Source organism: Dromiciops gliroides, chromosome 6 (genome assembly GCF_019393635.1).
Source record: "Dromiciops gliroides isolate mDroGli1 chromosome 6, mDroGli1.pri, whole genome shotgun sequence".
Taxonomy (NCBI): domain Eukaryota; kingdom Metazoa; phylum Chordata; class Mammalia; order Microbiotheria; family Microbiotheriidae; genus Dromiciops; species Dromiciops gliroides.
In genome coordinates, this window is record NC_057866.1 from 36,421,264 (window position 1) to 36,446,194 (window position 24,931).

Consider the following 24,931-nt stretch of genomic DNA (forward strand, 5'->3'; position numbering starts at 1 on the left):
TTATCCACTGTGCCACCTAGCTGTCCCCCTGGGCCATTTTTTAGAAGCAGCATCTCCAGCTTGGTTGAACCTTCCTTAGGGCACCTGCATTCAAGCAAGCCTGCCCTGAGAAGACTTTGGAAGGAGCCTTAGAGAACACGGGAGACCCATGAGGAAACTTTCTGGGTGTGACTGGGTATCTACACCTGGGCTCTGCTGCTACACAGGAAGAGGCTTAGCTCCCTTGTTAAAATGGCAATGACAGGGACCACAAGAGGGATGGTGGGAAAAATGTCAAATCTGGAGTCAAGGACCTGCATTTGGACGCTGGCTCTGCCACTTACAAACCCATGTGCCCTTGGACAAGTGAATTCACTTCTCTGAACCTGTTTCCAGTTCTACAAAATGATGGGGCTAGATTAGTTGACCTCCAAGGTGCCTTCCAATTCTCAATCTATGAGCCTACGATCCCATGACCAGAAGACCTTCAGAGTTCGTTCTAGCTCCTGGGCACTAGGAGATCCAGCCCCACAGCGATCATTCCTGGCTTCTTTTCTGGTAGCAGGAATTGTACTTTTGAGTCCATTACTGGGCTGAGGACCCTGGAGAGCATCTAGAGTGGGGCAAGCAAGGTGGTGAAGAGCTTTTCTATTTCTACCATGTGAGCATCAGCTGGAGGACCTGCGGTTGTTTAACATGAAGCAGAGAAAACTCAGGGGAAACGTGATGGTTGTCTTTTAGTATTTGAAGGACCACGCATGTAAAAGAGGGATTAGCCAGGTTCTGCTTGGTCCCCGAGGGCAGAACGAAGTGGAAGCCATGGAGAGGAGCCTTTAGACTTGACTCCAGGAAACACTTTTTAAGAATTAGAGTCTCGGGGCAGCTAGGTACCACAGTGGATAGAGCACTGGCCCTGGATTCAGGAGCATCTGAGTTCAAATCCAGCCTCAGACACTTGACACTTACTAGCTGTGTGACCCTGGGCAAGTCACTCAACCCTCATTGCCCCACAAAAAAAAAAAAAAAAGAATTAGAGTCTCCATCAATGGAATGGGTTGCCAGTGAGTTCCCCTCCATTGGAGGTCTTGGAGCAGAGTCTGGATGGCCACTTGTTGGGACTGATCTTTGGCTTTTAAAGCCCTTCGTGACCTATTTAGTCTTCTTACACCTTGCTCTCCTCCACATACATTGTGACCAGTGACATCAGCTTCGTTGCTCTTCCTCCCACACTCTGTCTCCCACCTCATCTCCTCCTCGTGGCTTTTCTGGCTTCCATCAAGCCTCAGCTAAAATTCTAGCTTCTGCAGAAAGCCTTTCCTGTCCCTCCCCCCACTTGATGCTCGCTCCTTCCTTGTGTTGACTCTATGTGATTTTTTCTTGTATGCAGTTTGTTGGCACATTGTCTTCTCCATTAGGCTGGGAGCTTTTTGAGAGCAAGGACTGGTTCTTGCCCTTTTGTTTGTTTTGTTTTGTTTCCCAATGCCTGGCACCTAGCAGGGGCTTTAATAAATACTTGTTGACTGAGTGACCTCTTATACGGGGTATGGGTTGGACTGGATTTCCTCTGAGGTTCCTTCCTACTCAAACATTCTACAATTGGGTGATGCTAAGACTTTCCTATAGGATCGGGACACCGGTAGATGGAGCCCCTGTAGCTAACCCCATATTGATCTGTTAGGTCAGTCGATATGCCCTCAGAGGAGAAGAATGTGGGCAGTTATTTGTGTTTCTGACTGTTGTCAGTGGGACCTATCTGAACTGAGCTGGAGGTGGAGAAAGCCCATTACTGTAACACACACACTCACACACACACACACACACACACACACACACACACACCCCACACCACACCACACCACCACCACCACCACCACCACCAAAGGAGTATGCACAATTGGGAATCTAGGTTTCTAACAGCTGCTAGATTCATTCCCACTGTGGACTAACTGAGATAAGAAGGAAAGGTGAGGAGGGCATCCCGTGTCCTTTCCCTGGCTGAAATTTTGTTCTGTCTTAATTAGAGTTCTGTCTTTTATTTTTATTTTTGTTGGGGGTGGGCAATGAGGGTTAAGTAACTTGCCCAAGGTCACACAGCTAGTAAGTGTCAAGTGTCTGAGGCTGGATTTGAACTCAGGTCTTCCTGAATCCAGGTCCAGTGCTTTATCTACTGTGCCACCTAGCTGACCTAGAGCTCTGTCTTTTAACAGGATCATTCATGCTTACTTGCTGGGTTGTCAACAAAGGGAGAAGAAAAGGTATTTGTGAGGGAGGGGGTGAGCAGGAGAAAGGAGGAATAGAGAGAGTATGAGTATTGTAAGGAGCTTTAGTTGCCTTACGCATTGTGAAGGGATGTAACTAGATTATTTTTAAGGCCCAGAGAAGGAAATTGACTTACCCAAAGATCACAGGATCTTTGGAAGAGACCTCAGAAGCCATCTACTCAATCAATTAAATCAATAAGCATTTATTAATTAGCCCTGCTATGTGCCAGGCTAAGATGGGAGTGGGGTGGGGAGGGCAGGTACAAAGGTTGGGGGGGAAAAATAGTTCCTGCCCGCGGGGAGGTTACATTCTCTCAGCTATGGCAATATCATCATCATCATGAACATTTATTATGTACATACTATGTGCCAGACACTGTGCTAAACACTGTACATACAAAGAATAGCAAAAACACATCCCCCACCCTGCCCTCCAGGAGCTCACATTCCAATGGAAGACAACATGCAAACAAAAGATGAGTAACTAAGAATATACCAAATGTCCAATAAGATTCAGAGAGTTAAGTGTCTTGCCTAAGGTCACATGATTAGTGGTAGAAGCAGGATTAGAATCCAGGTGCCCCAATTCCTGGTCCAGCACATTCCCCACTATATCACTTTGGCTTCTGAATATAAAAACTATAGTCAGTACAGGGAGCTGGGACTTGAGATTCTAAGAGGGTCATTTCAATAATTACCTCTATGGAGGTTGATTCTCAGATCTATTTATCCAACCCTGACCTCTCTCTTGACTTCCAGTCTTGAATTTTCAACTGCCTTTTGGACACCCCTATTTGGATATCCAGTAGTCATCTTATACTCAGCATATCCAAAACAGCACTCATTATCTTTCCCCCCAAACTCTCCCCTCTTTGGAACCCCCCATTACTGTTGGGGGTACCACCATCCTCCCAGTCCCTCAGGCTTACAAGTCATCCTGGACATCTCATTATCTCTCATCCCCTATATTCAAGCTGTCACCAAGGCCTGCTGATTTCACCTTTGCAGCATCTCTCAAATACACCCCCTTCCCTCAGCTGACACTGTCACCACCCTGTTCAAGCCCTCATCCTGCCACACCTGGACTAAGACAATAGTCGCTGGTGGATCTGCTTGCCTCAAGTCTCTCCCCACTCCAATCCATCTTCTGATCCAGCCACTAAAGTGATTTACCTAAAGTACAGGTCTGACCCCCCCTCTTCTACTCAGTAAACTGCAGTGGCTCCCTATTACCTGTGGGATCTGTATTTCTTTTAAAGCCCTTCATAACCTGCCCCCCCCCACACTTCAAGTCTCCTTACACTTTGTACTCTATGACCCAGTGGCACTGGTCCCCTTGCTGTTCTTTCCACAAGATATTCCATCTTCCCATGGAGCCATGCTATCCCCCAGTTATCTCCCTCCTTGACTCCATCTCCTGGCTCTCTTCAAGTCTTAGCTAACATCCCACCTTCCGCAAGAAGTCATGTCTCCCTTAAAGTTAGTGTCCCTGAGATGATCCCCAATTCATCCCTTTTTTCTCTTGGTTGTATTTAGCTGCTGGCATATTGTCCCCTCCCATGAGTTTTTAACTTCCTGGAGAACAGAGATTGTTTTTACTTATTTTTTTTTTTATCCCTAGCACTTACCATAGTGCCTGACACTTAGTAGGCAGGCATATGATAAATATTTGTTGACTTAGCAGTACTCCCAGACAATTATTCCCTGCTCTAAATTGGAAGTCGTATTATTTCTACACTGATGGAATCATAGATCTCAACCTTCCAAAAACCATAGTTTGAGGGGGCAGCTAGATGGCGAAGTAGATAAACCACCGGCCTTGGATTCAGGAGTACCTGAGTTCAAATCCAGCCTCAGATACTTGACACTTACTAGCTGTGTGACCCTGGGCAAGTCACTTAACCCCCATTTCCCTGCAAAACAACAACAACAACAACAAAAAAAACCCACAAAAACACACCATAGTTTGAGAAACAATGGGTCTTAAAATTCAGAAAAATTAAAAAGCCAGAATTCTTAGCAGTTGATTGCTATTTTTTATACCCCATAGAGAAAAATTGCTGATCAGATGAATGTGAGATCAACATGGTGTAGTGGAAAGAATACTGGACTTGAGAGTTAGGAAGACCTGAGTTCAAATCCAGCCTCAGACACTAACCAGCTGTGTGACCCTGGGCAAGTTACTTTACCCTGTTTGCCTCAGTCTCCTCATCCGTAAAACGAGCCAAAGAAGGAAATGGCAAACCATTCCAGTATCTTTGTGAAGAAAACCTGAAACAGAGTCACAAAGAACTGGACGCTACTGAAAATGACCAAACAACAAACAATAACAATGGCACATATTAGGTGCTAAATAAATGGTTGATACTGCCCCCCCTCCCTATCCCTAAATCATCATTATCACTAACAACTCACACTAGGTGAATTTGATCCAAGAATTCTGCTCTGCTCTAGAATCACAGAGACAAAGGCACAGAGCTAGAAAAGGTTTCTAATCTTTTCTAATCAACCCCTACCTAGAACACAAAACCCCTCAATAAGAAGAGGTCCATATATGGTTCTGTGGGCTGGGTACTGACTCCAATTGTGCCTCTGACAATTGAAACTGTTGGCTGAAATGAGTCACTCCTGTCAAATGAGGGGATTGCAATATATGTCCCCACTGGCCCTAAGAGCTCCAAATGCAAGATCCCATGATTCCCCTGTAAGGGGTGTCTTGTTGTTAGCTCATCCTTCCATTTCTGCCTTTGTGGTAACTCGTCTGTTTTTCTCATTTAGTCCCACCAGCCCTTGGACCTAATGGTCCAGAGAGAACGAGAGCATGTTTTCCCTAGAGCTCTTTAGACATGTTTTTCTACAGTCTAGTGGAGGGGGACCTTGCTTCAGGCCCACAGGCACTTTCCCCCACCTCAGCCACCAACCATGTGTAGAAAACCAAAAATCCCATGGGAAAATCTCAGGCCAACCTTAGCCAGTCCATTCTCCTCTTTGCAATGATCTGCAGAGAGAGATTCATGACCATGATAACATTCTGGGTGCATTAACCCTTTCACTACTCCTAAGGTCAGGTTTGTCCACATGGTTTGGGTTGTGTCTGGTTGGAATATCAGGATGCAAAAAGAATTTGGCTTTCATGTGAGCAGCAATGCTCACATCAGAGGCTCTTCCCTGAAAGCCTGCACACCACAGAGTAAGACTATTTTCAGCCTACAGGACTGGCCTTGGCATAGGTAAGAACCAGGTTCAAGCCCCACCTTGGACACAGGCTAGCTATATAACCATATGCAAGTTGCTGAAACTCCTCATACCCCAAGTCATTAGTTCGTTGAAACTCTGAGTTCCAGTTGAGTTGCCCATCTTTATCAGTGGAAGGAGAAGCCATATAGAGAGGTACCTATATAGATGAAATCACGGGTCCAGGCTGTCCCCAAAAGAAAAGACATAATGAGTTCACTGAGCCAATTCTTTAGTATGATCTAATAATGGTCAAGGTCATGGTACATTTACAAACTCTATCATATGGATAAATACAGGACACCCCTGTCCAGGCCTGAAAGAAACAGGCAGCTAGAGGGTACAGTGGTTAGAACCAGCCTCAGACATTTACTAGCTGTGTGACCCTGGGCAAGTCTGTAAACCTCTGTCTGTCTCAATTTCCTCTTCTGTCAAATAGGGATAATAATAGCTCCTACCTCTCATGATTGTTATGAAGATAAAATGAGTTAATATTTTTAAAGTATTTTGCAAACCTCATATAAATTGTAGCTATTGTAAATTGTATATGTTATATACAATTGTAGCTATTATTATTATTAAATAGCCATTGGGTCCAAGAGAAGTATAGGCCTAATTTTTTTATCCCTTTTTTATAGTCACAAAATTGTGTGTCACTAGGGCTACTGAGTTAGGTCTATTTTCTGAGTATGGGGGACAGGGGAGGTATTGGCTGTGGATGGAAGACCGTGAGGGCAGTGTATGTCAGTGAGACTGTATGGTTGAGCATTTACAGGGGTATTAGAAACTCCTAATGGCTCCTTATCTTTCAAACTTCAAGGCTCTCTGATCTTTCCCCATGGGGACCCCTTTCACCAGTTTGGATCAGAACCCTTTATTAAATATTTACTGAGAGCCAGACACTGCTACACACCAGGAATACAAAGAAAGGCAAAAATGCAATCCCTTCCACTCGAAGACCTTAGATTCATATCAAGGAGACAATAGTGCAAATAATTATACGTAGACATACCAAAAAAAAAAAATAATAAAGTGTGAATGGAAGGTGATCTTGTTTTTAATATTGTTAATTCCAACTTCTCTCCCCTCCTACTCCCTCCCCCACCCATTGAGAAGGCAAGAAATATGATACCCATTACAGCTATGAAGTCATGCAAAACCTATTTCCACATTAGCCTTATTGCAAAAAAAGTTAAAGCCATAAAGTAGAAAAAATATGCCAAAGGTAATTTTAGAAGGAAGATACTGGAAAGGGGAAAGATGCAGGAGGGTATCGCATTGGAGACAGTCGAAATATCCGTCATCCTGCGGTCAACCAGTTGATGAATTTCTCCAAACATAGCCAGGCCAGTCCACGGGTGAAGATCCATTAGATAGAACCCATATTCAAGATTTTCCCAGCTTGGTAGGACCTTTCAGAAATTCAGTTAATAAATGCTTGTTAACCTAACTTAATTTTGAAAACCTAAGGTCTACTGATTGGGGAATGGTTGAATTACTATAGGACATCAGTGTGATGGAGTAACATTATATAGTAAGAAATGCTGGGGAGAGGAAGCACTGGTGTAGTGAAGAAAGCTTGCCTCAGAGTCAGGAAGACCCGAGTTCAAATCTCATCTCTGACATACACTAGCTCAGCCCTTAGAGACTATGTCTTCTTGTTGGTCAGTTGTATCTAACTCTTCATAACTCCAATCTGGGGCTTTCTTGGCAAAGATACTGGAATGGTATGCCATTTCCTTCTCCAGCTCATTTAAACAATGAGGAACTGAGGCAAACCGAATTAAGTGACTTGTCCAGGGTCACACAGCTAGTTAGTAGCTGAGAGGTCAGATTTGAACTCACAAAGATGAATCTTTCTGACTCCAGGGCTGGTTCTCTATCCACTGCACCAGCTAGATAGACTGTATAATCCTGGGTAAATGACTTAATATCTCAGTGCTGCCAGGCAAGACTCTCGGGATCTAATTTATAAAACAGGTGCCCAGCTGTATTGGGAGAGGGAGCTCCTCGTGCAGAGCTCCCTACACCAACGAAATCACAGTTCTGGTTGGGGGTGGGGGGGATATAGAGGAGGAATTCAGAGAAATATGGGAAGATTTGCAAAAAAGGTGGGGGAGGGGAGGCATACACAGCAATTGCAATAATGTAAATGAGGGGGGAAAAATCACTGGAAGGAAGTTGGACTCTGAGTAATTGAAAAACCACGAATGGCTCCAGAGAAAATACAATGAAGCAAAGTACATCTAGTTCCACTTGGCATGGAGGTGGGGAACTACTAGGGCAGAATGTCACATACATTGTTGGGTAAAGTCGCTGTATTGAGTGTTTTTGTTTAACTGTTTTTCTCTGTTGCTAGGAAAGTTTTGATCTCAGGAGGTCAGGAGGAAGATAGGGATATTTCCAGAAATTACAGTAATATGAAAATAAAAGGAATCAATGAAACATTTTTCATTTTTATTTTCATTTATTTATTTGTTTGATTATTTATTTTAAAAGGAAAAAAAAGCAAAGAACACCCAAGTTTGCTTTCACACCATACATGGCAAGGCAACAGAAGGTTTTAATAGAGTTGTGGTTCCTTTTATACTAACCAGAGAGTACAAACTCCTGTGCTAGGCATTCAAGACCCTCTGCATTCTGGCACCACCCTCCCTCCGAAGCCTTACTTCATTTTCCTCCCTCTGCCTCTCTATACTCCATCTCAGCTGGAGGGCTCTCTGTCTCCTGTGTACATTCAGTGTTTTGCTGGCTGTGTGAATGTGCTCCTGTCTCCTTTCTCTATCTCTTGTTTGTCCCACCTGCCTCCTTTCTATATCTCCTATTTCCCTTCCCCTCTCCCATCTGTGGGTCACATTCTCTGTGTCTGGAAGGGACTACCATGCTATCTCTATTAAATTCTCTCCCTTCCTCCAAGACCCAACTTATGTACCTCATTCTCCATGAAGCCTTCCCATACTCCCCCTGAAGCTGAGCATATTCTCTCTCCTCAGATTTCTCATAGTGCCTGCATTGATCTCTCCTTGCTTATTCAGTTATCCTTTGTGTCATCATTATCTGTGCATGTGTCTTAGAATCACAAATTTGGGGCTGGAAAGGACCTTAGAAGCTAAATCCAACCCCTTCCCATTTTACAGATGGGGAAACTGAGGCCCCAGGTCACAAATGTCTGAAACAAGATTTGAACCCAGGTCTTCATAACTCTAAGATTAGGGTCCCATCTGCCATACCATGCTGCCTCTCTATTAGATTATGAGTGTATTGAGAAAAAGGTCTGTGTTGTACATATCCTTGCATCCATCCCCTGCCTTTGGAATATTCCTTTGCACACAACAGGCACCTAATGTTTGTTGTTGAGTGTCCTGCTCTTCATTTTCCCCTGTTGAAATCCTACTCATCCTTCAAGGTCCAGCTCAAAAAGCTCCCTCTTCCTAGGAGCCTTCTTTCATCCCCAAGATGGAAATATTTCCTTCTTCAGTCCTGATATAATTCCTTCTTTCTACTCTCTTGTGCCCTTCTATTTTGTATTAGAATTATTTAGGTATTAGAATGCAAGGTCCTTGACACCAGGATTGTACATCATTCAACTCTGTATTCCCCACAGTGCTCTGCAGAAAGAATTCACACTATGTATGTTGGTTGTTGTACTAGAATGAGGGTAGGGATCATTGTTTTTATCTCCGTATTTGCAATGCCTCGCACATAGTAGTCGTCAAATAGATAAATACTCATCGATTTATTGTTGTGACTAGAGCATCAGATTGGGAACTAAAGGGTCTGAGTGCCAGTCTTTTGCTGACTCTCGACTCAATAGTCTTGGACCAAAAACCATCCCTGTGCTTCAGTCTGAGCTTACCTAAGATCTGAGCATTTTTAGATGCCTCAATTGGGGACTGGGGAGGAAGTGGTAGATTGGTGGAGATGTAGTATGAAGATTAACAGTATATATGGGGGCAGCTAGGTAGCTCAGTAGATAAAGCACCAGTCCTGGATTCTGGAGCACCTGAGTTCAAATCCAACCTCAGACATTTGACACTTACTAGCAGTGTGACCCTGGGCAAGTCACTTAACCCTCATTGCTCCGCAAAAAAAAAAAAACCAAAACAGTATATATAATAAGACAATATATCAGGTAGAGGGTTAGCCTTGGAATCTGAAAGACTGGCTATGTGATCCTAGGCTAGCCTTGAAACCTCTTAGTGCCCTCAAGCATCTCTCAAAAGCTGTGAATTCAAAGGCAGGTCCCAATCTGCAACAGTGGAGACTTTCCATTATAGGAGTTCCTTCCTATGCTGATGAAATCATAGGTCAAGACTCCAAAATTTTAAAAAGCCGAACAGCCCAAGAGGGCACAAGATAAAGTGTCAAGGATTATCCTATTAGTGGGATTATGCGCAGTGAGCAGTTTCCAGATGCCTTGCTTCCCTGGTCATGTTGTTCCCCAGCTCACACGCATGTCTTCCTCTTTCAGAGTGATGTTGGACTCAGTAACCCACAGCACCTTCTTACCCAACACATCCTTCTGTGACCCCCTAATGTCGTGGACAGACTTGTTTGGGACTGAAGAGTATTACCCTGGCTTTGAACATCAAACAGGTATGTTAAAGCGGTGGGGAGGGGTTTCATGTCAAACCTGGGGTTTGGCAGACTTGAAATTAACCTTGATTACTTTCTTGGCTGATCAATGTCACTGGGAGGCTTCTGCCCTCCAAGCAATAGGAGGGAGTGTCTCCACATAATCAGAGCAGAGAGCCAGGAGAAATCATAGCATCATAGATGTTGACTTAGGAGAGATCATAAAGGTCCTCTAGTCCAATCACCATTTTTTTTTTTTTTTGCGGGGCAATGGGGGTTAAGTGACTTGCCCAGGGTCACACAGCTAGTAAGTGTTAAGTGTCTGAGGCTGGATTTGAACTCAGGTACTCCTGAATCCAGGGCCAGCGCTTTAACCACTGCGCCATCTAGCTGCCCCTCAATCACCATTTTTTTTGAAGAGACAAAATGCTTTCAATTTGTGAAAGAAGTCCTTTTACTTGTTTGTTTGTTTTTACAGGGCAATGGGGGTTAAGTGACTTGCCCAGGGTCACACACCTAGTAAGGGTCAAGTGTCTGAGGTCAGATTTGAACTCAGGTCCTCCTGAATTCAGGGCCAGTGCTTTATCCACTGCGCCACCTAGCTGCCTAAGAAGTCCTTTTAAATAAAACTGTAGCATCTCTTATCAGCAAGTAGTTCTAGCAATGGTTGAGAACCTCTGCTTTTCCATACCCTTGCATACTTTGCTATTTGTTTCTTTTTATTACTCTTCACTTGCCACTACTAGGCCTCCAGGTAGTTGGGGAATTTCTATATAGTTGAACCCTCAAGATGTTGAAAAATGATTGTGGTCCCTATTTTTCGCTTTCACTTTCTCCTAAAAATACTGGGGAGTAGGGGCAGCTAGGTGGCACAGTGGATAAAGCACTGGCCCTGAATTCAGGAGGACCTGAGTTCAAATCTGGCCTCAGACACTTGACCCTTACTAGGTGTGTGACCCTGGGTAAGTCACTTAACTCTCATTGCCCCACAAAAAAAATACTGGGGTGTACACCTGCCAAAACAAACCCAGGAACTATAAAAGCAAAATTATTTTTTGAAAGCTTTTTATACAAATAAAATCAGAGTTAAATAATTGGAGAGATAGTTCATGGGTAGGTAGGGCTAATATAATAAAAATGACAATTTTATCCAATCCCACCATTTTACAAATTAAGGAAAGAGAAGCCATGGGGGCAGCTAGGTGACACAGTGGATAAAGCACTGGCCCTGGATTCAGGAGTACCTGAGTTCAAATCCGACCTCAGACACATGACACTTACTAGCTGTGTGACTCTGGGCAAGTCACTTAACCCTCATTGCCCTGCAAAACAAACAAACAAAGAAACAAACAACAACAACAACAACAACAAAACGGTAAGGAGAGAGAAGTCCAAAAAGGATAAATGATTCTCTGGGGATTGAACTGAGGTCCTCTTTCTCCAAATCCAACATACTTTCCACTATACCCCTGTTTCTTTTTTTTTTCCCCAATCTTAATAGTATCTTATTTTTTCCAGTTACATGTAAAGATAGTTTTCAACATACCTTATGTTTCTTAAGTTATAATGCTTAATATTTCTGACTTGCTGAGAAGTAAGGGGAGGAAGAGAACAAGCATCTATTACATGCCTACTATGTGCCAGTTGCTATATTAAGTGTTTTTATGAATATTATTTGATCCTCACAACAACATTGGGAGGTAGGTGCCATTATTACCCCCATTTGGGGGGCAGCTATGTGGCGCAGTGAATAAAACACCAGCCCTGGATTCAGGAGGAGCTGAGTTCAAATCTGACCTCAGACACCTGATATTTACTAGCTGTGTGACCCTGGGCAAGGCACTTAATCCTCCTTGCCCCGCCCCCCCCCCCAAAAAAAGAGTATTATTACCCCCATATTAAAGTTGAAGAAACTGAGGTAGACAGAGGTTAAGTGATTTACCTAGAATCACATAGCTAGTAAGTATCTGAAATAGGATTTGAACACAAGTCATCCTGACTGCAGACCCAGTGCTCTGTCTATGGCGCCACCTAGTGGCTAACAGGTTTAGAGTGTACCACTTGTTTTATGCCACTGTGATGTGAGCATAAGAACTCTCACTAGCTTTCCAGGACTAAGCCTTCTGAGGGTTGTATTTCTTTTTTTTTTTTTTTTAGTGAGGCAATTGGGGTTAAGTGACTTGCCTATGATCACACAGCTAGTAAGTGTTAAGTGTCTGAGGCCAGATTTGAACTCAGGTCCTCCTGACTCCAGGGCCGGTACTCTATCCACTGGGCCATCTAGCTGCCCCGGTTGTATTTCTTTAAAGTCCAGGTGATTTTAATTTTCTCTACCAAGCTGACAGGATTTTTTGTAGCTGCAGTGGATAATGATGCAAGAACTAAGCTAGTCCTGAGACTATCAGAACCATAATCCCCTACAACCCTGTACATGTAGAGGCAATGGGGTAAGAAAGTAATTGATAGTCATTTAGCTCTCCGTGCTCTGCTGCCACGGAATCAGTCGAGCCAGATGAGCCTTTGGTGAACTAGCAAGAGAACCATATTCTCAGTGACGAGAAACCTATCAACATCTATTAAACATAAGGGACCCAAGCACCCTCTGGCAAATGGTCTTTTCCAAATATCTGATGCCAGATCTACGCACGTGATCATAGATTTAAAAGCAGAAGAAACTTCCCAGGCTACATAGGCCAACCTCCTAATTTTATATCTGAAGAATCTGAGGCCTACGAAGAGTAACATGACTTACCCAAGAGCATACATAGAGTAAAGGGGAGAACTGACATTTGAACCCAGGACCTATGACTCCAAATGCTAGTCTTTTTTCCACTGTACCATGTTGTCTCTTCAATAAATGCCATGGGCTATTATTCTGGATGGTCTTTATATGGGACAGCTGGAAAAATTCCTCATCACCTTGCCTTAAAATGCTGGGAAGATGTGTCCAGAATTGAGTATGTCAGGAAAGCCAATTAGCAGTCAGTCCTGCTGATGAGTGGTAGTCTAGGTGAGAGAGATAAGTTTTGTATGAATGGAGAGGAGACAAATGCTAGAGATGATTGTGAAGGTAGAAACCACCAGATTTGACAATGGATTGAATATATGAGGTAAGTGAGAGTGAGGAGTCAAGAATGACACCAGGGTCATGGATCTCTTTCTGGAGGTGATCAGTGAATTCTTTCAATTTCTATTTTAGCTTCTACTTCTAGAATTTCAGGGCAATTTTCTCTGAGAATATCTTGGAAGATGATGTCTAAGCTCTTTCCTTGATCATGGTTTTCAGGTAGACCAATAATTTTCAAATTATCTTTCCTGGACCTATTTTCCAGGTCAGCAGTTTTTCCCAGAAGACATTTCACATTGCCCTCTATTTTTTTATTCATTTGGATTTGCTTTATTGTGTCTTGGTTTCTCAGAAAATCACTGGCTGCCATTTGTTCAATCCTAATTCTTAGGCAATTATTTTCATCAGAAATCTTTTCCATTTGGCTTTTCAAGCTATTGACTTTTTTCTCATGTCTTTCCTGCATCACCCTCATTTCTCTTTCCATTTTTCCTCTGCCTCTCTAACTTTATCTTCAAAGTCCTTTTTGAACACCTCTATGGCCTGAGACCAATTCATATTTTTCTTGGAAGCTTTAGATATAGGGGCCCTGATGTTGACATCTTCCTCTGAGGGTGCACCTCGGTCTTCCTTGTTACTTGAAGAAACTTTCTATGGTCCTCACTTTTCTCTGTCTGCTCATCTTGCATTTCTTTTACTTGACTTTTAGCTCCTTAAAGTGGGGCACTGTTTCCAGGCTGCAGTATCCCAAGCTTAAAAAGTCCCAGGTGATATGATTTAAGGAGGATCAGGTTCTTCACTCGCCTGGCCTGTTCCCTGGTCTGTAGATGACCCCAGACCAACTTGCTAATCAACCAGCTTTGTGTGTTGTGGTTGTTAGATCCAACGAGCCTGTGTCTCTCCCCGACCTGGGCCACTGCTACTCAAGCCTACCTCCTGGTTCTCAGTCGGGGTGTAGAATCTAAGTTCTGCCTTAGCACCAGCATAGACCCCTGTAGTCTCCCCCCTGCCCAGGGCTCAGCCCACTCACCAGACTGTGGGCTTAGTTCTAGACAACACTGGTGCTTCAGCTGATTCAGAGGCTCTGGGGGTCTCCTTCTCTGGTGAGGCCTTCCTGGGACTGGATCTGTGTCAGGGTGACTGTGGGATTGGGCTCGACTCCTGTATCAGCAAAGCAGCTCCCTCCTTCTAACCTTCCAAGCCATTCTTGGTTAGAAGATGATTTCAGCACATTCTTCTGTGGGTTTTGCTGCTCCGGGCATTTTCCTATGGCATTATTTGGATGTTTTTTGGAGCAATTGTGTCATGAGTTCGAGAGCTCACTGTCTTTCCTCCACCATCTTGGCTCCCTAGATTGCATCTTCTAGGGCTTCAGGAGAACTATTATTTCCTTTGGCATAATTAACCATTCAATTCAACAAGTTGGGACTAAATGATTTCATTAGACACAGTTCTAAAATTTCATTCTGGGTTGAGGTACAGTGGATAAAACACAGGCTCTAGAGTCAAAGGTTCTGAGTTAAAATTCCACTTCTCATCACCACATGTGTGACCTTGGGCAAGTCATTTATTCTGCTTGAGCCTCAGTTTCTTTATCTGTAAAATGAACGAGAAGGGCTTAGTTGGTTTCTAAATCCACAATCCCATGATGATGGGAGAGGCTTAATTCATTCACCCAGGTTCATCAAGGTGCCCTCAGAGTATCCTGTCTCACCTGGAGAGTCACCAACCAATTAAGGAGAAGTAAAGCTTCCATGATTGTCTCTCTCTACACTAGTGCTCCCTAGGGAAGGACCATACTTGACTTTCTATCTGGATCCTTGGAACTTTGATGGAGAGCCTCTGGGGAACATACCTTGATGAGGAAGGGAGGTGATTCTTGGTGAATGCTGGTTCTTGAAGTTTCCTCTTGACACTGAGTAAGCCTCTTTGGTTTTTTACTGCAGGTATGTCTGCAGCTGCTTTATGCTCCCAGTTTTCCCATCTGTAAAATTACCCCAATCTATAAAATTACATTTTACTAACTCCTCCTAACCCTCTAGGCCTCTCCCATTTCACAGTGGGGAGAAATTGGCTGGGAGATGTATTTAAGATGTGAAAAAAGGCAGTATCTTAGCTGGATTCAAACTCCCAAGTTGCCCAACATCTCACCTTAACTTGAGCTTACAAACCTTCAGTTCTCAGAGGTTAGCAAGATGTTGAAGAGTGTTCCCTGGGGACTTATTTCCTTCATCCTTCATCTTAATAGAAGTCTTTGTATGGGGATTTAAGGTTTGCAAAGAGGTTTTTTGTTTGTTTGTTTTTCACAGGTTATCTCATTCTATCCTAACATTAACCCTGGGAGGTCGGTGCTATTATCATCCCCCATATTAGAGTTGAGAAATCGGAAGCAAACAGAGGTTAAGTGACTTGCTCAAGGTAATAGTAATAGTCACTAACATTTATTACCAGATTCTATGTAGCAGGCACAGTGATAAATACTAGAGATTCAAAAAGAGGCAAAAGAAAGACCCTGTCCACAAGGCACTCATGAACTTATGGGAAGACAATAAACAAACAAATATGCATTGTACGAACAAGCTACCTGTAGGTTAAATTATTAAAAGAAAGAAGGCACTAAAAAAAAAGAAAGAAAACAAAACATTCTGGGGCAGCTAGGTGGTGCATTTGGTAAAGCACTGGCCTTGGATTCAGGAAGACCCGAGTTCAAATCCAGCCTCAGACACTTGACACTTACTATCTGTGTGACCCTGCAAAAGAAAGAAAGAAAGGAAGGAAGGAAGGAAGGAAGGAAGGAAGGAAGGAAGGAAGGAAGGAAGGAAGGAAGGAAGGAAGGAAGGAAGGAAGGAAGGAAGGAAGGAAGGAAGGAAGGAAGGAAGGAAGAAAGGAAGGAAGAAAGGAAGGAAGGAAGGAAGAAAGAAAGAAAGAAAGAAAAAAGAGAGAAGGCACTAGGATGAAGAGGAGTTGGGAAAGGCTTCCTGGAGAAGGTGGGATTTTAGTTGATACTTAAGGGAAAACAGGGAAGCCAGTAGGCAGAGATGAGGAAGGATAGCATTCCAGTCATGAGAGTCAGGATTTGAAATTAGGTCTTCCTGACTCCAGGTCCAGCATTCTATCCATTGTACCACTTAGCTGCCTATAGGGAAGAAGAGAACTATTACATATGTGAAGATTGGTTTACCAAGTCCCACTCTTTTTTTTTTTTTAAGTGAGGCAATTGGGGTTAAGCGACTTGCCCAGGGTCGCACAGCTAGTAAGTGTCAAGTGTCTGAGGCCGGATTTGAACTCAGGCACTCCTGACTCCAGGGCCAGTGCTCTATCCATTGTGCCACCTGGCTGCCCCTCCTTGATGTAATTTGGCAAGGAATTCCTTGGCATTCTCTGTCTGGTGAGATCCGAGGTATTCTGGGCTGTGCTGGACTATAGGACTTTCCATGGAAAATGGCTCCTTGGTCTTCATCAGACACACTCTTTATGCACTGTTGAGGCCAAATCCTTTTCCAATGAGCCTGCCAACTTCTCCCTTCTTTCCACTTGTGTTTCTTCAATTTCTGCCGGTTTTAATTTTTTTCCACTCAAGCTAAACCATTCCACAAACTTGGATGGAAAGGAGAGAATAGTCTTGTGGATGGGGTGAGACCAGTTCTGTGAGGAAACCTGGAAGCAATTTATCATTTCGTTGGGGAGTTTTTCCTACTCGTAAAACTATTCCTTTCACTTACAAAGCTTTAATTCATTGGACCATCCACTGCATTATTCTCTTACCTATAGTCTTAAGCACTGCCCCAGGCAGAATTGTTTCCCAACTCCTTATGCTAATAAATCATTTTAATTACAGGTGCAAAAGTGTCCAGCCTAAGTCTTCCCCTGACCCAGAAAGTCTGCTTCCCAATTTCGACTTCTTTAAATTACTTTGTTCTGGTTATTTCTTCCCCCAAGGCTTGAGTATCTTATGGAAGAAAGCCCCTTTCTCTGAAACCTGATTTGGCCAAGATCCTACAACACCATCACCACCAATCACATAGTTTCCCCTCTCAGCACTATATACAACAGAGGGAAAGGGAAGTCGTATTTCCACTCTTAATGGGGGGAAAAATCACTTTTATTGGGAGGGTATTTCAAGATGTGATTCATGAGCAAGAATCCTGTTAGGAACATTTCGGTTCATTCTGTGACCCTGAGACCCTAATCACTCTTCCTGAGCTCCTGATCCCCTTCACTTGCATGTCAAGCAGCTGTAGGGGATCATAAAGAAACAGGCCCCCAAAGGGTCAGCCCCTGAGTGTCACACCTTTCCTGAACTACCAGAGCACTTAGCATGGTACCTGGAACTTAGCTGGTGCTCTATAAATGCTTACCTTTTTTTCCCTATCGGGAAGCCATACGGTCTAATTGATCCAAAACACAAAAATTCTATTTAGCACCTCTGAAGGTGGTGTGTTATAGCCCACGTTTGTATATATAGACACACATATATATGTCCACACAACACACATGCACAGAGTTTTGCCCTGTTATTTTCAGTCCTGTGACTGAATGTGTGATGTCATGACCCCATTTGGAGTTTTCTTAGCAAAGATACTGGAGTGGTTTATCATTTCCTTCTCCAACATGCACATATGTGTATACATACATGTGGATTATATATACATGTATTTATATATGTGCAGCATATCAATATGCATTTATACAAATATGTTTTATTTATATATTATGTGTTTTATATTTAATATATACATCTATGTGTATATTCTACATGTATATATATATATATATATATATACAAAGATTACAATGTAATGCAATGCAACACAATGCAATGCTATGTGATACAATGCAATGCAATACAATGCGATACAATACATATAAAAATAAGAGTGCCAGGCCTGGAGTCTGGCTTGGGCAAGTCACTTCACCCTGTTTGCCTCAGTTTCCTCATCTGTAAAAGGAGCAGGAGAAGGAAATGGCAAACCACTTTAGTGTCCTGGCCAAGTTCACCAACCAAAGTGACCCTAGGTGCTGCCACAAAGGGCTGAAATGGGGTTGGAGAGAGAGGAGGTCAGGAAGAAAAGGGAGTAGCTACTCATAGACAGACATGGATTCTGGAGAAGAGGCAAGGGGGCAAAAGGGTTTCTCTTAGAACCTTCCTAGGCACAGCCACTATATACAAACATCCCTTAAACATCCTGAGTCATGAAGCAGATAGATCACTGGGCCTAAGACCTGAGTTCAAATCCAGCCTCAGACACTTCATAGCTGTGTGACCCTGGGCAAGTCACTTAACCTCTGTCTGCCTCAGTTTCCTCAACTGTAAAATAGAGATAATAATAGCACCTACCTCCCAGGACTGAGGTGAGGATCAAATGAGATAATATTTATGAAATACTTACTTACAAAAGTGCTTGGCACATAGTAGGCACTTTATGAATTCTTGTTCCCTTCCCCCTCCTCAAGTCCTGAACATCTGGACCACGTCTCCTTACTGACTAATAGCAAAGTTAAAAATATCACAGACACCAGAGTCTCATAAGCCATAGAGATCCAAGGGACCTATGATTTGTCTCTTAGGATGCCAGGTCCTATCACCTAATCCAATCCTCCCATTTTCTAGAAGAAGAAGGTGAAGTCTCGTAGATGTTAAGTGACTAGCACAAGATCATACAATTGGTAAGTAGCAGAACAAGCTGTGGGCCAACTCCATGGTCCATCAAGCCCAGAGAACAAGTCTGGCTGTCTCCCAACCCCACCCCAACTCTGGCCCCTGAGAGTGGGGATGGGTCCCAAACGGCCAATTCTCCCTCCACAGTCCTTTCAGACTATGCCACCTATGGGGGGCAGCTAGGTGGTGTAGTGGATAGAGCATCCACCCTGGATTCAGGAGGACCTGAGTTCAAATCTGGCCTCAGACACTTGACACTTACTAGCTGTGTGACCCTGGACAAGTCACTTAACCCTCATTGCACCTCAAAAAAAAAGTCACTAGCTTCTCTCAGTTCAAGTCTGGCCTCAGACTTGTGTCATGCTGAGCAAATCACTTAACCTCTGTCTGCCTCAGTTTCCTTCTAGGGCAGCAGTGAGGATCAAAGGAGATAATTATGTAAAGTGGCTTGTTATCCCTTAAAGTAGAATAGAAATCTTGCAATAATTTTCCAGATTCCTAAATTTTGCCAATCTGTCATGCTGGTCCCTCTTGGTTCCCCCCACTTAGGGAGGATCAGTGATCGCCTTGTACTACATAAACAGAAATCCACAAAGGGTTCTGAATCTTGTTGGCATTATGATGTCTTGGGGCAATATGGTGAAGCCCATAGATCCCTTCTCAGAAAAATGCTTTTAAAAGCATAAAATAGAGTACACAGGGTTACAAAGAAATCCAATTATATTAAAATGTAGTTATCAAAAAAGATTCACAGGGGGGCAGCTAGGTGGCACAGTGGATAAAGCATTGGCTTTGGATTCAGGAGTACCTGAGTTCAAATCCAGCCTCAGATACTTGACAGTTACTAGCTGTGTGATCCTGGGCAAGTCATTTAACCCTCATTGCTCCTCCAAAAAAAAAAAAAAAACCCTAAAACAAAAACAAACAAACAAAGATTCACAGTGCCCAGATTAAGAATCTCTGAAATAAAAGGTTGTAGATTGTATTAAACATTTTCTCTTCTGGTGGGTTGGGTTGTTTTTTGTTGGGCTGTGTTGTGTTTTGTTTTGTTTTGCTTTTTGAGTGACTGTTCCTGGCATCTGTTGTGGGGTTTGTTGTTGTTGTTTTTTTTTTCCTCCTGCTTCTAAAAGCATGTCATGATTTGGCTCTCTGACTCCTTCCAAGAGAAGTGAGATTATATACAAGGCAGGCTCTGTGGGGAAGGGTTCAAAGGCTTGAGTTGTGGAAGAAGTCTTCTGTGTGCCAGCAACACCTTCAGAGTTGGTGTCAGTGCCCACTCCCCACCCAGGCGTTTCTCTGAATCAGTGAAGTCCTCCTGGCTTCCAGAAATAATCTGATCCTCTTAAAAAGCCAAAGCAAACAGACAACGGGGAGGTAGGGAGGGAGACTCGGCAGGAATTGTTCCATGAAAAAAGAAGAAACCTTGGCTCTCTTACTGCCAACCACGTTGATATTTATCACAGCCAGGGCGAAGTTTCAGGAGCAACTCCTGAAAAAGTTCAAGGTTAATAAACGTGGCTTTGCCAGGATACCAGGAAAGACAGAGGGCCCCTTACTTAGGTTACCCTCAGGTAGAAATGAAGAGAAGAAACAGCACATGGAGCTCTGGGGTGCTGTTGTCTCAAGAGGGCCCCTCCGAAGAGAAGAAACACTGAGGAGCCTGGTGGGCAGACTCCAGAGTCCCAGGAACTTCCCTGCTGAGCCTCCATGGCTAACCCATCTGACTTTACCAACTGTACTTCATTGTTTTCTTTGATGAAGTCAAGTTATAATACCCACTCTTGGCTCTCTCCATGGGGGTGTCACCAAGATCTGAATGAATGGATAAAAAGGCATTGATTAAGCACTTATACTATGCCAAGCATTGTGCTCAGCACTGGGGATATATATATATATATATGTATATATATATATATATATATATATTTTTTTTTTTTTTTGCGGGGCAATGAGGGTTAAGTGACTTGCCCAGGGTCACAACAGCTAGTAAGTGTCAAGTGTCTGAGGACGAATTTGAACTCAGGTCCTCCTGAACCCAGGGCCAGTGCTTTATCCACTGTGCCACCTAGCTGCCCCGGGGATATTTTTAAAAAAGGAAAATAAGAACTACCCTCAAGGAGCTAACATTCTAGTACTGTCAGTCAATTAAAACACCTTTCCAAGAGCAATGTCATTACTGATTTAGTTATGACATATATTTGATATATGAACCACAACTGATGAAAAGAGGTCACTATGTGCCAGGTACTCTGCTAAGAGCTAGGATTCCAAGCAAAGCCAAGCAAAACTAAATTTTAAAAAAAGTATGGTCTCTACTCTCACATCCTAATGGAGAAGATAACATATATACATAGATAGATGTATGTGCTTGTAGGTTCTTGTTCAGTCATTTCAGTCATGTCTGATTCTCAATGACCCCATTTGGGGTTTTCTTGGCAGAAATACTGAAGTAGTTTGCCATTTCCTTCTCCAGCTCATTTTACAGATGAGGAAACTGAGGCAAACAGGATGAAGTGACTTGCCCAGAGACACATAGCTAGTAAACATCTGAGGTCAGATTTGAACTCAGGAAAATGAGTCTTCCTGATTCCCAGCCCAGCACTTTATGCACTATGGCGCCACCTGGCTGCCCATTCAAGATATACACAAAGCATCCTTTAAGGCTGACAAAGCCCAAGTGCTGTTACTAATCTCATTTCACAGGTGAGGAAAAGGAGGTCAAGAAAAGTTAAGTGATTTGCCCTGCAAGTCATAAATCTAAGTGTCCGAGGTAGGATTCAAACTCAGGTTTTCCTGACGACAAAGTCCAACACTAAAGCCCAACACTATATCCACTGTGTCACCCAGGTGCCCTAACCATGCCTGTTGTCTGACAACTATGATAAGTTCACAGAGGCTCAGTCACCAAATGATGAGCTGTTTATTTTAGTTGTTTTTCTTTGTGACCCAACTTGGCATTTTCTTGGCAGAGATACTGGAGTGGTTTGCCTTTTCCTTCTTCAGCTCATTTTACAGATAAGGAGACTGAGGCAAACAGGGTGAAGTGACTTCCCAAGGATGACACACAGCTAGTAAGTGTCTGAGCCTGGATTTGAATTCAGGATGAGTCTTCCTGATTTCAAGCTCAGTGTTCTATCCACTGTACCACCTAGCCACTCCCAAAAGATAAGCAAAGTCTAGATATTTTGATGGTTAAGAAAGAAGGATAGACTCTAAGCAGTCTGAACTAATACAATGCATTGGACTCTTCCTACAGCCATTTGCTGAGCATTCTATCCCTTCTTTTTCCTGCATCCCCTGCATGCCCTGGGCCTCCCATCCTTGCTGATTTTCCAGTCTTCTTTCTTCCTTGGGGCATCACGAGTGTGTTGGCAACTTGGCTTCTGCCTTTGATCAAGCCCTGGAGGCTTCCAGCCTCCCTATCCCAGAATTCATTAAGCCTCTGTCAGTACATAGGGTTCCAAATAAAGAGAAATTGGCTCAAGTGGGAAAAGTCCCTTGAAACAAAGACAAAGGTCCCCTCTTGACCTATCCACCCCTTTCCCCCCACTGTTCCCACTTCTTTCTAAGATACATCTGCTATGGTGAGATAGGGTCTGTTAGGAAAAATCCAGCACACCAGAGAATGACTGTGTCGTAAAGGAAGGCATAAATTGGCAAGAGAGGCTTGAGAAGAGTTTGCCAACATTAAGTCATCTCCCAGAATAGACCCTGAGAACATCTAAGGCAAAATAAAGTACCTTTTTTTCTTCTTTTATTTTATCCCCCTAAAGTAGTCACTCTTTACTTTACACTAGAACTGAACCTCAGGATTCTGAGCCCATGGAGGGATTCCATTGCCCACAAATTGGTTCCCCTGACTTCGCTTCCATCCTGAAGACCAGAGTTATAACTAGGGCTGGGCAATCTGTGTATTGGCCCAAGGCACTAAAATTTAAAGGAAGGAATCTTAGAGTATTAAATTACAGAGCTTAGCACATCATTAGCCAGAATAATGAAATAAAATAGGAAGATACCAGATGACACAAACTTTCTTCCTTCAGGTGAGCTCTCTCTACCCAGGAGGAGATAACTTATAAAGTCCCAGGGTCTTTGCCTACACTCTCCTTTTACCTGGCTTAACTGAATTTATACTTAAACAACTTGGTTTGAGGGAGCTTTTCTTGCTGCTTGTCCCTAATGGACATATTTTATAAAGTGAAAAAGAAAATGTTTTGAGGTGTGAAAGAAAGCTGTTTAGAGTTTTACTCAGGACACAATCCTTAAGAAATATTTCTTTGATATGATGGTGTCTTCCCATTGGACTTTGGTTTCATGCCAGCCACTCCTCTCTTGTTTCCTGACTAACTTCAAAGGCTGTTTTTGGTCCTAAGCTGCACAACTGAGCAACTCATGGTGAAGGGTCTGGGAAGGCAGGAGGGAAATGGGAATTTTAGCTTATTCTGCTACCAGGACAAGCTGGTAGAGAATAGCCCTTTCCAGGTGACCATCAGGAAGAGCTGTCCTCTGAATCGCTCAGCAATCCTCTATCCCTCTTCTGCCCTCTAGCCTGTGACTCCTACTGGACATCTGTCCCCCCTGAGTACTGGACGAAGCGCCACGTCTGGGAGTGGCTCCAGTTCTGCTGTGACCAGTACAAGTTGGATGCCAATTCCATTTCTTTCTGCCATTTCAACATAAGCGGACTCCAGCTGTGCAGCATGAGCCAGGAGGAGTTTGTGGATGCGGCTGGAATCTGCGGAGAGTATCTATACTTCATTCTCCAGAACATCCGCACACAAGGTCAGTGTTTAGGGGTGTGAGGCTACAACTGGCTCGCTGCGTGACCTTGGGCGAGTTACTTCATGTCTCTTGGCCTCAGTCTCCTTGTTTGTAAAATGAAGGTGTTGAGCTATATGGACTCTGAGACCCTTTTCCCTCTGGGTCCATGATCCTTTAATTAATAATAATAATAATAACAATAATAATAATACATGTCCAACCTGCGGTGGAGCCTTCCAAGCTTGTTTGATCAGCCGCAGGTGGATACCCCATACATGACCACGACATCTTGAGGTCATTTTGGTCCTTTTCAGTTATAAAATGACAGTGAAGATCCATGGTTCCATGGTTAATTATTTTTTTTCTTTTTGGGTTTTTTTTTTGGCAGGGCAATGAGGGTTAAGTGACTTGCCCAAGGTCACACAGCTAGTGTCAAGTGTTTGAGGCTGGATTTGAACTCAGGTCTTCCTGAATCCAGGGCCAGTGCTTTATCCACTGTGCCACCTAGCTGCCCAATTAATTATTATTTTTTTTTAAGTGAGGTAATTGGGGTTATGTGACTTGCCCAGGGTCACACAGCTAGTAAGTGTTAAGTGTCCGAGGCCGGATTTGAACTCAGGTACTCCTGAATCCAGGGCCGGTGCTTTATCCACTGCGCCACCTAGCCGCCCCCCAATTAATTATTAATAATAATAACTTATATAACACTTTAAGGTACACATAGCACTTTATAAATATTTGATCCTCACCATAACCCTGGGAGGAAGGTACTATTATTAACCCCATTTTACAGATGAGGAAACTGAGTCTGAAAGAGGTTACTCAGGGTCACACAGCTAGTAAGTATCTGAGGCAGGACTTCAATTCAGGGCATTCTGACTCCAGGTCAACCCAGACTCTAGTTTTCCTAACCTGAGTAACTCTAAGGACAGCTGGATGGTACAAGTAGGTAAGGGTGCTGAACCTAGAATCAGGAAGATGAGTTCAAAACTGGTCTCAGACACTTATTAGCTGTATGATTTGGGACAAGTCACTTAACCTCCATATGATTCAGTTTCCCCATCTGGAAAATGGGAATTAATAACAAATACACACTTCCCAGGGTTGTTGTAAAGATAAAATGAGAAGGGGGCAGCTAGGTGGCGCAGTGGATAAAGCATAGGCCCTGGATTCAGGAGGACCTGAGTTCAAATCCAGCCTCAGACACTTGACACTTACTAGCTGTGTGACCCTGGGCAAGTCACTTAACCCTCATTGCCCCGCAAAAACAAACGAAACAAAGATAAAATGAGATATTTGTAAAGTGTTTTGTGTACCTTAAAGCATTTTATAAATGCTAGTTATTTTTAATATTAAGTATATCATCCTGAGTCTGGAGTGGTTTCCAGAAGCAGA

At 43.3% G+C, this 24,931-nt stretch overlaps 1 protein-coding gene across 3 annotated transcripts in view; it reads left to right on the forward strand.

Annotated features, from left to right (window-relative positions):
* The first annotated feature begins 9,949 nt into the window (after window positions 1–9,949).
* Window positions 9,950–24,931, forward strand: part of ELF5 (E74 like ETS transcription factor 5) — a 30,256-nt gene continuing 15,274 nt past the window's right edge. For 2 of the 3 annotated variants that reach the window (XM_043972483.1, XM_043972482.1), the window contains exon 1: window positions 9,950–10,070. In XM_043972483.1, coding sequence (XP_043828418.1) covers window positions 9,950–10,070 — 121 coding nt within the window. Of the gene's footprint in view, window positions 10,071–23,323; window positions 23,558–24,931 lie in introns of all 3 variants that reach the window. The other variant, XM_043972481.1, reaches the window with a different exon arrangement.